At 37.5% G+C, this 13,343-nt stretch overlaps 1 protein-coding gene across 1 annotated transcript; it reads left to right on the forward strand.

The window, feature by feature from the left end:
* The first annotated feature begins 9,287 nt into the window (after positions 1 to 9,287).
* On the forward strand, positions 9,288 to 11,053 carry LOC122401143. The gene is made up of 3 exons (XM_043403102.1): positions 9,288 to 9,517; positions 10,617 to 10,724; positions 10,909 to 11,053. The coding sequence occupies exons 1-3, from the start codon at positions 9,288 to 9,290 to the stop codon at positions 11,051 to 11,053; spliced, it is 483 nt and encodes a 160-aa protein (XP_043259037.1).
* The last annotated feature ends 2,290 nt before the right edge of the window (positions 11,054 to 13,343 follow it).

Consider the following 13,343-nt stretch of genomic DNA (forward strand, 5'->3'; position numbering starts at 1 on the left):
ATACGTACGATGAAAAATATACTACTCGATCTCAACGACTGAAAAATGCCGATCAAAATGATAATAGAAATCGATAGCACGCAGTGTCCAGCACAAATAAAATTCTATTTCAGAGTAACAAACGGGGAGTTTACGATACTGAGACTTTTTAAACGAGACTAGGATCGAACTGTGGAAACGCGAACAATGAAAGAATGATCTCGACAAATTACGACATTCGAGTGTGGGGGACTTTCTTTTCTTTTAAATAAACAATTTATAATCGAGTGTCGTCGCACACCAGTCGTATGGTCAATAGGAATTGCTTAAACTTCTTTAGATGCATAGTGTCAAAATAAATGTGAAAATAAACATAGAAGATAGCATAAATTAGAATGATTGTTAGTTTCACAGGATAGAGGGTGAAATGCCCTTTAAAATGAGCGTTCGAACAAGTCGATAGCTCTATTAGTTTCGGAGATATAGCGATTTTAATTTCAAGTCGATGCGGTGGCTAAATCTGGAGATGTAAGGGTTCGAAGCGTTTGTTTACTTTATTACTATGGCCTTGCCAAGGTCGTTGCCCGGCACGTGCTCGTAGTACCTAGGTCAATCGGCCATTCGGTCACGAGTCACATACGAGAAAGAGAGGTCCGATGCGACGCGTTAGATGAAGTTAGCGATAGTCGAATTAATAAAAATTAACTCTTTACATAAATTACGATATCTCCAAAACGAAAAGTCAAGGGGAGGCCTTGCCACTACTAACAGTGGCTTAGTTATGAAAAAATCACTAGTGGTTTCGGAGCTGTGGGCGTGTAAATTTTAAATATTTTTAATATGCATTATTAAACTGTTCTTAGACAGTGGAACAGAAGATTCTCTTCTATAAGTCACTTAAATCGTCATTTGACCAATCGTGGTAGATTTGCTGTTAATGAAGCAATTATTCTCATTTCTCCTCTTCTTCGGATCATTAGACTTCAGGTTCAACATCCACTCTATCAAACATTAAAAACCACGTAATGTAAAAATCCAGTAAACCCATTAAACGATGACAGTCCACAAACTCTCAAGTATCAGGATCGACTCGCTAACCTTACCACACAGTGGAACTGAAGATTCTCTTCTTTCATCATCTCCATACATCTGCTATTTAGATCAGAAGCTAACCAGAATTTGATACCAAATATTGTTCAATTAAAAATCCAAGATATATCTCATTTAAATCGTCATTTGACCGGTCGTGGTAGGTTTACTGTCAATAATGCATTATTCTCATTTCATCTCTTCTTTCTTCGGATCATTAGACTTCAGGTTCAACATCCACTCTACCAAACATTAAAATCCACGTAATGTAAAAATCCAGTAAACCCATTAAACGATGACAGTCCACAAACTCTCAAGTATCAGGATCAACTCGCTAACCTTACCACCCTACAATTCTATATCCTATACTTGAGAGTCGCATCCATCCGCCCTGCGCCCTGGAAAATAGTCGTTACTCTATCTGTTTGTTTATATATGCATTTCAGCCCCTTTGTCGTCCCAGAAGCGACAAGTTTCAAGCTGTGATCTCCATGTTCCCGAAACTTGTCCCGTGCACTGCTACTTATTCAGAAGTTGTCGCGTCCCCGGTCGCCCGGGAGAGTTAGACGTTCGCTTGACAACTTCCGTGTAACTGTGATTATGAGAAGGACTCTAACAAACGCTCGAGGCCGGTTCGACGTCCGAACGACAAATATCGTTGTTTTCTTTTCCGATTACGCGGAACCGGTATCCAAAGATCGACCCGGGGGGCTACGTGTTCCCCGTTGGATCATCCGCGATGTACATTTAGCTCGTTCAACCGGTTACAGTCGATCGCTGAGGCCTCGAGTGTAACTGTGCCACGGGTTGACGGATGACACGTTAATTTCGCCGAGGAACTGAAAGTTCAAGCAGCCCCGGGACGACAGACTCGGAGTTACGAGTTTGGCGTTAGCTGCGTGCTTTTGTGCCCGCGCAGAGAGGACAAAATTGGCTTCCAGATTTCGTCTTCCAGGTGAGTAACGTGAGTTCCCAAAAGTTTTACAAGCGATTTCGGTGTAGCTCTTTCGCCGAAATTCTGTTCAATAGGAGAACGTAGTTGCACAGCTGTTTCGCGTATTTTGTTAATTACGTGCTCGTAATAGGATTTGAACTGTTGAAATAATTTATTAAATCAAACACGAAAGCGTCAAACAGAGAATGCTTGAACCGAGAATATTTTATTTGTCACGATCAAATCAAACTGTAATCGGTCAAATATTGTATTTTTTATTTTACATTTTATGAAGATATTCGATGATTGACAAATTTTGCAAGTCTCGATTCTAATTGGCAACTAACATATAAATATACGTAGATTACAAAATTATATCCTGATTCATGGGTTACTAAAGAGGCGTTAGTACAAAAATATTTTTTTTGTATGCAATATACGCAAAAATTATACTGTTTATTTAGATGAAAGTGAAATGGTTATTATACCTGACGTGCTTTCTCGCCACGGGACGAATTCTGGGAACCGCGAGGGAGCAACTTCGAGAGAAAAGAGAATTCTATCCCCCGCCTCTTGTTTTCCCCTACGGTGGCAATTTCAAGGTATTTATTCGCATTTTAGCAAACGATTAACTCAACTTCATAGCAACGAGTGCTTCAACTAATTCATAATCAACCTTAGAAGCCTTCATGTTGGGTTTCTAAATGAACAGATGCTGATTGGGAAACTAAAGCTATCAGAGAGTCGGCTGATAGAACTCTTTGCTACAAATCATCTGTTTACATCTTCAAAATCGTAACTACGTTTATATTTAATATCTTTAACAATTCCAATGCGAGATAGAGAAGGAATGGTAATTAGACTGCGGATGTTTATGTCAATAAAATATGTCAAAATATACAGGATGGTCGGCCACCCCTGGGAAAATTTTAATGAGAGATTCTAGATGCCAAAATAAGACGAAAATCAAGGATACTAATTTGTTGATTGAGGCTTCGCTAAAAAGTTATAGAAACATTTCCGGCCACACAGTATATTTTCAGTAAAGAATTTTTTTCTGGAAAGTGGGTACGATTTCGGGGTTATGTCTATTGACCAATAATAATTGCAATTTACCACTGCAACCAAAAATAATTTGTTTTAAAACGATTTGAAAATTTTTAATTTTATCGAAAAATTTCGCACCTACTCGAATTTTTTTCTGGAAAGTGGGTAGGATTTCGGGGGTATGTCTATTCACCAAAAATTATTGTAATTGACCCCTGCAACTGAAAATAATTTTTTTAGAACAGTTTGAATTTTTTCCCCCCCACCGAAAATTTTCACCTCTGTCAATTTTTCTTAAAAATTCGTTTTTCATTTTTATTAAATTTGTTTGAAGATCTACAGAAATGTTGTCTAATACTTTGTTGTAGGTACCCACAAGCTCTAGTTCAGAAAAAAGTTTCATTGAAATATATTCACTATTGTAGGAGTTATAGCCCTTTGAAAATTGAATCATTTTTATAGGGGTTTTATCAGTTTACGGGATTAATGAACAACTTCTTGAAAATTTTTGGAATTTCTACATATTCTCCATCAAAATACGCGTTGTTTGTCTTTTTGAACATTAAAATCCTTCAATCCGTTCAAAAGTTATGAAGTGTTAAAGTTTCACATGAAAATTCGGGCAGAGATTTCTGGCCAGAAATTATATTTTCGGTAATGAATTTTTTTCTCAAAAGTGCGTAGGAATTCGGAGGTATGTGTATTGGCCAAAAATGATTGTAATTGAGCCCTGCAATCAAAAATAATTTTTCCGTGAATGATTTGAAATTTTTTAATTTAATTTTTTAATAACTTTTTAACGAAGCCTCAATCAACAAATTGATACTCTTGATTTTCGTTTTATTTTGCCCTCGAGAATCTCCCACTGAAATTTTTCCAGGGGTGGCCTAACACCCTGTATAAGTGACATATGTAAAATATGTATCAATAATATGCCAAAATGAACAGGAATATGCAAAATATATTCAAAATATGTTCAGTTAACATACTAATAATCAATTATCATTTAAATTACAATATGTTACGAATATTTTTTTAATATTGTCAAGGGTTAGTTGATGACGTTTATTACTTAAAGTCAATTTATAAGCTCAGAACGAACGTTCAACATTACAAGATGTGATTGAGGCATATTTGAATTTGCAGAAATAGCATGCTTTAATTGTTTTGGGTTCTTTAACAATCTGACCTCATAGAATTCGTTTCCGTAGAATTATTGCTTACTGATTATTACTATTCATAGCATCTACGAACCAATGTTACCATTAATGATTCACTATAGGTAAACACCGGATGTATAAATAGCTATGTTGTCAGTTCTAACACGACTATCGTACACAAACGTTGAATTAATAGACTAAAATAGATATTCGGATGCCCATATAAGCATTAATTTTATGAAAAGAAATGCAATAAACATATATGATATGCAATAAAATAAAAACTATATTTTTAAGAACCTCCAGTGATGAAACAAACTTCTATGTATATGCATAAACATCCACAGTCTAGTAATGCTTATCCTTGACTTTCCAATTCTTTCCCAAAGATATTGCACGAATTAACGTGTAACAACGTGGAATTCTCAGGGTTCCGACGACGTTTTCGAGGCGGTGGGAATCGGAAAGTGTTCGTCCCCGTTGGAAAGTAGCAGAAACTTTAAACCGAAAGAAACGTCTTTCTTGCCCCAACCCACCTTCTATCCGCAGCTGATAATTAACCGGAGCCTTATCTACTGTCTCCTCTCAAATTTTCTAATTAAATCGGGAAACTCTTTCTGTAGTTTTCACTCTTTCCCGGGCGAGCGAAGCGTCCTGATGGACTGTTTGCCTTGGCTTCTGCCGCTGGCCCTGGCGCGCTCAATTACTCGCGGCCCCTTTCGGTAACGAACGACGACTTCAAGCTTATAGATAATCCAGGGGGGAGGGATATCAAATCGATATAGGATTCTGCGTCCTGTTTCGCGATGCTCGTGAAAATCAAGATCTGAAAGACGACCACTTTCTTCTCGAGAACTCCTTACGACCATTTTGAACGATTTTGTAGCGTTACAGGGATTAAGATCGACTCCACTTAGCTCGTAATAGTTTTATCGATGGATAAAACATCGTGCCAAAAATTATTATAATTGAATCTTTTGTTAATTTTGTTGCTCGGGGTGAAAATCAAGATCTGAAAAGACGGACCACTTTCCTCTCGAGAACTCCTTAGGAACATTTTGAACGATTTTGTAGCGTTACAGGGATTAAGATCGACTCCACTTAGCTCGTAATGGTTTTATCGATGGATAAAACATCGAGTCAAAAATTATTATAATTGTATCTTTCGTTGACTTTGTTGCTCGGGGTGAAAATCAAGATCTGAAAAGGCGGACCACTTTCCTTTTCAGAACTCCCTAGGAACATTTTAAACAATTTTGTAACGTTACAGGGATTAAGATCGACTTCACTTAGCTCGTAATAGTTTTCTCGATGGATAAAACATCGAGCCAAAAATTATTATAATTGAATCTTTTGTTAATTTTGTTGCTTGGGGTGAAAATCAAGATCTGAAAAGACGGACCACTTTCCTCTCGAGAACTCCTTAGGAACATTTTGAACGATTTTGTAGCCTTACAGGGATTAAGATCAACTCCACTTAGCTCGTAATGGTTTTATCGATGGATAAAACCTCGAGCAAAAAATTATTATAATTGAATCTTGATTTTGTTGCTCACCGAGGAGTTTAATTATTGTATATCTAGAAAGAAAATGTCAAGCGTCGTTTGAAGGTAAAACGAAGTAAACGTAATGTAGCGTGAAAGGGTGGCAAAGGAAACGTTCGACGTATACGATTCGATGCGCAAACAGAAGCACCAGAGTACGTCGTTACAATTTGTCGAGCAGCACAGGGTAGTAGAAAATCGACGTCTGATCAACGCTGTTCCAACCGTCGGAGCGTTTGATTATCAGACATTATCAGATTTTCAGAGGCCGCGACGGCACGACGGAGGCAAATATTTCGATGCTCGGCGTCGAGGAGAACCGGGGAACCGACGGGGAAATAAAATTCGCCTGTTTCTGGGTCAGTATGTATCTAAACACGCGGAGCCCTGCACTGCGTCAAAAGCGCAAGCTTCAAAGCGAGAAGGAATAAGAAGAATAGCTGGTGAAGAGACCTGCAAAGAAGTGCGACGACTTTCAATTACTTCCATGTCTTCGCTTCAACGAGCACGTGTTGGGCGACTGGAAGCTTGGCGTTCTTGTCGGAAGGACAATTAAAAGTTTGAGCGCGCGTCAAGTCGCTTTTGTGCGATAGACGTTGGGCAAACTTAAAGTGCTGAACTCGGATGAATTGTGGACGCGGCAAGTTTACTTAACTCGAGAAGTCCGTTCAACGCAAAATTTACCCTCCACTGTCCACCGGAAAAAAAAAAACAATATTAATCCTTCGAGGATACACGCGATGCGATACGAACTGCCGCGAATTCAGCTGTTAGCTTTTCGTATCGGCCAATTGATTCGTGGGTCCTGGACAACAATTTTATATCCCACTGTGTGGAGTTTGTAAATTTATTAACTCACAGAATTGAAAGATTTTAAAAAAGAAAGTCTGTGTAATGTATGAGGATTATAAGTCGTCATCTGTTGAAGCAAATATTTTCTTTTTTTGAATTCGTCATGACTGAGTAATTAGAATATGAGCATTATCAATTTGAATTAGAGATCGACGAAGTATCAGTTTCATAACCATGGGGAATTTCTTGAGAATCTATCAGTGGTAAAATACTCGATACAAGCCAGAGAGGGAGGAAACGAAGAGTGGTTCTGATAAGAGAGAAAGAGAGAATAGCAGAAAGAAAGAAAAGTTCACCGACCCCGTAATATCTTGGAAACGGATGGAGGTTAAGCGGCATTTCGAAACTTGAAAAATGAGGACTGCATTCGCTGGCGAAATTTCCCAACGAATGGCAAAAAAAGGCCGTGGTTCGCTGTAATTTCCCTTCCTTCTTGCTTTCTGCTTCTCTCAAACTTCATTTCGTCCGTGCATGTTTGTATTGCCAGCCGAGGTGTTGAAATTTGTCGTTCCTAAATCGTAATCACAACATAGAGTTTGTCAATTTCGATTCAGAGGTTCACGAATATCACGAAGTGGGCAACTGTCATGTTCGAGAATGTCAAGGATGGATTCCTTACGTAAACACGGCTTCTTCAACATTTTTAAGCTTTTAAAAAACAAAGTTGAACATGAGTTACTCTCACTCTTACTTCTTTCATTTATTTTGACCAAATGTTGTTTATTACTGCGTTGCTTTCTAGTATCGTAACGCTAATATTTCAGTTACGATTTTTATTTTATTTTTGTATAAATTCTGGCCCACTGTGCGTCGTTACATTGAGCTTTATTCGCCCCTTGCATTATGAATACGTCGTTCGAAATAAAAATCAGAACAAAATAGTCGTCAAAAGCAGAAAATTGCCATTTCGTTTTGATTTTATTTCGCGAGACCTGAATGTAATTAAAAATAATGTCACAGTATCTACAAATATTTTACAATTTCATAAAAATCCCATATTTTGTAATGCTACCAGCTCTGCGGTACTTATGAGATTAATAAAACATTTCTGGATTATGTGATAAAGCTTTCTACATTCACCGAGGACGACCCAAGAAGCTTGGTTAAAAAAGGCAAACGTAATTTACAGCTCGTGTCTCTGAAAAAATTATATGATCATAATATTACAAGATTATTGAAAATTAGAAAGAATCGATCGTACAAACAGCGACAACGGTAATATAATATAAAATTTACAATCTGTCGTCGTATTTTCACTCGTACATTATAAGATGAAATTCTATAAATTTTTTTTTCGTGCTTCTCCTGACTCTCAATCTGTTACCCTCGACGTTGTTCGCTTTCTACGCTTAATTCTTTCTAAGAATGAGTTTCCAATTTAATTAAAAAATTTCCCGTAATTCGAAAAACGATCTCAAACTAGAGGATCGGAATAATATTAAATAGAAGCTTGGTTGAGACTGTGAAATTGGTGTCCCATATTTTTGTAATTAGTTTATTTTATTAATATTTAGTTGTTTGCTTTCTAGGATTAATTCTTTCTAAGAATGAGTTTCCGATTTAATTAAAAAATTTCCCGTCATTCTGAAAACTATCCCAAACTGGAGGATCGAAATATTATTAAATAGAAACTCGATCGAGTGAAATTGGCGTTCCTTATTTTTCGACTGCGTTCGATCAACGACTCGCCGTTAATATTGCTCAACGATATATTCGGTCCATTCAATTCGTATTTGAAGGCGTCGTTTCATCGACGAAGGGAAGTCACGAGCATTATTGCGTTCCTCCGCGTTGCTCGTTTTCGCCCCCGGTTCTTTTGACGCCTGTTCGCTCTTCACGGGGGTTGCAGATGCCGAGAAAAACAGAAACGTCTTCGTTAAACTTCCCGACGATCCGTCTCCGCCTTTCCAAAGAAAGCGAGATTACGCTGGCTTTTATTCTCCGGCTGTTTCACACGCTTACGTACTTTCGGTGATGAATTTTTTGGCCCGGACTCCCTTTCAACCGACGGATGAGCTCCGTCGCGGACAAATTGCTCCATCGCGTATGAAAATGAACGGGCTGAAAGTGGTTGAAATTGCTAGACCTGCTCGTTTGTTTCTCCCTTTCGCATCGATTTTTCCCTTCGTCGATCGTTCTCCCTGAGAAACCTCCAACGAAAGCCCCGAACGAACTTCTTCTATAGAGGACCTCTCAAATTAAAAAGAATTATTCGCAAGGGCGTTGCTCCTAATCCTGACACGACTATGTTTTCAATTTAATAGGTTTTAAAGTTCTTTAGTAATAGCATCTTCTTCGAGTAAATTTAATGTTCAAAAGAAGAAATAATTCTACGATATTATGATAATGAAAATAATTAAATATGATTTACGAATTTAATCTTTTGATTTAGAATTACTAATTAGTCTTGTAGAATATAGAAGTACTTTAATTATTCCCTCGACGATGGAAATAAAACTTATTCACGGGCACACGTTTATTCGAGAAAGTAAATAATAATGAAAATAATTAAATATGATTCACGAATTAAAATCTTTTGATTTAGAATTACTAATTAGTCTTGTAGAATATAGAAGTACTTTAATTATTCCCTCGACGATGGAAATAAAACATATTCACGAGCATACGTTTATTCGAGAAAGTAAATAATCTTAAATTAATATTAATATTGAGATTTAACGAATGTTTATTTATTGCACGCGTATCAAGCTGATCTTAGGCCTGGCTGTGCCGATTCAACTCTCGGGGAAGATTTTGGTTTACGGCCATAACATACAGTTCCAATACGCGTTGCCAAACAACGCGACCTTCTTCACGAAGTTCTTCGAGGACTCATCCCGACGACGTCGTAGACGCTCGACGTGGAACGAGAGGAAGCCCATATACGATATTATCGAACGAGAACTCGACAGGTGAGCAAGCCCCTGTTCCTGGGATCCGCTGTTACCCGCGCGGCAGACGATTTTTATCGAGCGAAATTAGCGTTATCGTGAATTAATTAATTTCACCTACAGGGCTTGGAATTCGCAATCACGAGTAACTTCGAATTCGCGGCGTTTCAAATTTACAGATGCAAATACGCGCGTGAATAATTAATGAATATTGTGCGAACACCCGGTAATTAATCGATTATCATTAAACGATCGACGGGTAATCGGTAAAAGCGATGTCTCGATTATTCTACGGAACGAGTCACTTAACTCGACAGCCTGATGTTACTCTTAAATTCGTCACGATCGAATATATTAAATACCGCAATTTATCAGATCGATAAATATATTCGTCTATCTGTCTACTCAAATGTCTATAATTGGTAGAAATATAATTACCAATCTCACTTTTATTCGAAACATTTTTTCATTCAACAATATACAAACGATTAAGCTAGTAGCTAACAGTTTAATATATTCGTCTATCTGTCTACCTAAACATCTATAATTACTAGAAATATAATTACCGATCTCACTTTTAGTTTAAACATTTGTTCATTCAACAAGTAATATACAAACGATTAAGCTAGTAGCTAACAGTTTAATATATTCGTCTATCTGTCTACCTAAACATCTATAATTACTAGAAATATAATTACCGATCTCACTTTTAGTTTAAACATTTGTTCATTCAACAAGTAATATACAAACGATTAAGCTAGTAGCTAACTGTTTAATATATTCGTCTATCTGTCTACCTAAACATCTATAATTAGTAGAAATATAATAACCAATGCCACTTTTTCGTACAACAAGTAATATGCAAACGATTTAAAGTAATCAAGCTGTTTGGCTCGAGCTGTACATTCTGCACCAAACGTTTCGGAAGAAGTATAATATAAATTATACCCGGTATCGTTCCAATTAAATAAATAACTCTGCTTAATGCACGCATAATTTAGAGAACGTGCGTACCATGTATGATGTTACAATTTAATTATAGCACCGTGTCGTGTCGTTTAATATTCATAAGGCGAGGTTATAAATACAATTATTACGAGCGCTAACGAAGTATTTTCAGGAGAAATATCGACGGAAACAGTTGCTTGATGAAGGATATTTGCGAAGCCGCCGCCACGCCGTTAAAAGACGAGGGGTTGGTCGGAGAATTGTTGCATCTGTTGTTCACGTAAGAATATAAATACACGCTTTTAAAAGGAACCATGTTTTTAAAACACTTTTATCCGAATATCTGTACTGAAAAAGATTCTCGTTGCAATCTCGAGAACTTTGATGTAATAAATTAGTGTCAATATTTGTTGACTCTCGATAATATCGGAGAGTTGTTTGCAAATTTTATTTTCCCTTTTCAGTCCGGATCACGGAGACGTCTCGACGATGAACGAAGAATATTTGGAGGCAGCGACGATAGGAAGAAGACACGAAAACTGCTCGACGATTTATTCCTCGTGTCCCCCTGGCCTAGGGGTTCTAGATCGAATCTCCACCGTTTATTAATTAAGATGCGCCACTTTCTATTATTAGGTTCCTTTGTTACGAGCTTTATTACGTTCTCTCCTTACTTTCTTTCCCGACCCAGTTACACGCCTCGCCATCGCCTTACGTCACTCTTCCTTTACACTGGAATAAATCTCTTTCTACCTTATGTTTCACGCTGTTAAGCTCGCGTCAAATCCTATCTACGATCCCCGTGCAATAAAAGGGCGAATCCGTCGTAACGTTCTCTCCTACATTTCTTCCCGATCGAAGAACCTAGGCAAATACATCTCGAACTTCTCCAACCGTCTACAATACACTAATGCATGTTATACAACCACTACGAATATTATTATGTATGTACATATAGCAATATAAACTCTTATTTTCCACGCTGTTATTTTTTTATAGCAGTTCACTCCTTGTAAATCTTTGCTCAAATTAATATACAAGATTGTTTTGTAATATTAAAATAAAAACAATTAATTTTATATCACCTCAATATAATCCTAGAATCGTAGGATAAAAATTAAATTAGAACCCTGATGGTAAAAATCTTCACGATTGATCCTGAGTACGGTCAAAGATTTGTAACAGAACTTAGGGTCGAGAATGAACGCAGATATTTTGTTCGACTCTGAGATTGAGTATACAAGATTGTGTTGTAATATTAAAATAAAAACAATTAATATTGTATCACCTCAATATAATCCTAGAATCGTAGGATAAAAATTATATAAGAACCCTGATGGTAAAAATCTTCACGATTGATCCTGTGTACGATCAAAGATTTGTAACTGAACTTAGGGTCGGGAATAGACGCAAATATTTTGTTCGACTCTGAGATTGAGTCCATAAATACGTTTCCAGGCAGTAAACGATGGAACCGGGAAGGGCGGAAAATAATTGATTATTAAACGCCCAGTTTTACGGTCGTTTTGACTTCACGGGGCCGCGCGGAGCTCGAGTCGGTTTAATAGTTTGAACGAAGTCACTTTAATCGAAGGTAGTTAACTGCAAAGGCTCCAATTGCCGAGTGACAAGCCAGTCTCTACTCATGGGAGTTATTTCGTCGATTTTCTGCAGCCAATTCCGCCCGAACGTCTCGCTGCGCGCAAATTGGAGCTAAGTGCGTTTTGCAGAGTTTAATGAACTACCTTATTCGATAAGTACACAGCTACATGCTACGCCAGCTGTGCCCAGGAAACTGTCTTTTTAAATCGAACACGGTACGAACGTGAACGGGTTGAACGAATCGACACTCGAGAGATGTTTTGCCGACAGGCGAATCCAAGGCGCGATAATTCTACGAAATGAACCGTTCAAATTAGTACTTTTCAAATTATCCCTTTCAAGATATTTGCAATTGAACACGTTGACTGTCTAAAAACCGTAAAATTGTTTACGAGGCTGAAACTTTGATTTTAAACAATTGTAAACTACATAACCTAAAATTCTCATAGTACTTACTTTCGTAACCTCGCTAAAATTTATGAAGCCTAGTCGAATTTATTTTCTTTGACATTTCAAATTGAGAATTAATTATTTTAGTTCCACTGTTAAAAGTTCTGTCATATATGGATGATGTAACAGTCAAAGTGTCAACGGGGGCGTCGAATAAAAATGTTTACACCGTTGTTAATCGTTGAATAATATCTCAATCAAATTAATAAAATTCACCATAAATATTTCAATCGATATACTGGTGGAAATATTGTTCCATTTGTACGATTATTATTTTCGATTGAATAGGTATTAAAACGACCCATTTTTTTTGCGTTAATTTTACGTTGGTTCAGTTAAGGTGTGTTTGCAATATTTGACGGGGTATTCGGTCAGTCTAATTTCGTGGCCTGTGTCAATAGACAAATCACTTTTGGGATGCGCGGTGCACAGACTCATCCGACACTTCAGACAGGGGATTCTCGGTCGTAAAACGACTCGGGGAGGTAGCACAAGATCGTTTCGTGTTCCAGGCAGTTTAGGAGTTTACTGAGAGAAACTCAGTCTTCGTGCGAGAGGTACTGGCATGTTCCATATTTCAGACGAAGGAGTACTGTTAAGTCTGACGCTTCACAGAAGGAAATTCAGCGTGTCTCGCGTTCGAGACGGAGGCTAACAATGCGTCCCATTTTTGAACGATTAATAAAAATTGCGCGATCTTTAAGAAATCCAATATCTCTCGACCTTAAATTTTGCCCACCATTTTCGAGGTTCGCTGAACATCTTTTTTTTAACATTTCTGGACCAACTGTAGACGTGAAGCGTAGAATCCGTTGACAAATATTTATTTCTATTTACTTAAAGAATA

The sequence above is a fragment of the Colletes gigas genome, unplaced genomic scaffold (assembly GCF_013123115.1).
Source record: "Colletes gigas isolate AHSC1104 unplaced genomic scaffold, ASM1312311v1 Colletes_gigas_Sc00022, whole genome shotgun sequence".
NCBI lineage: Eukaryota > Metazoa > Arthropoda > Insecta > Hymenoptera > Colletidae > Colletes > Colletes gigas.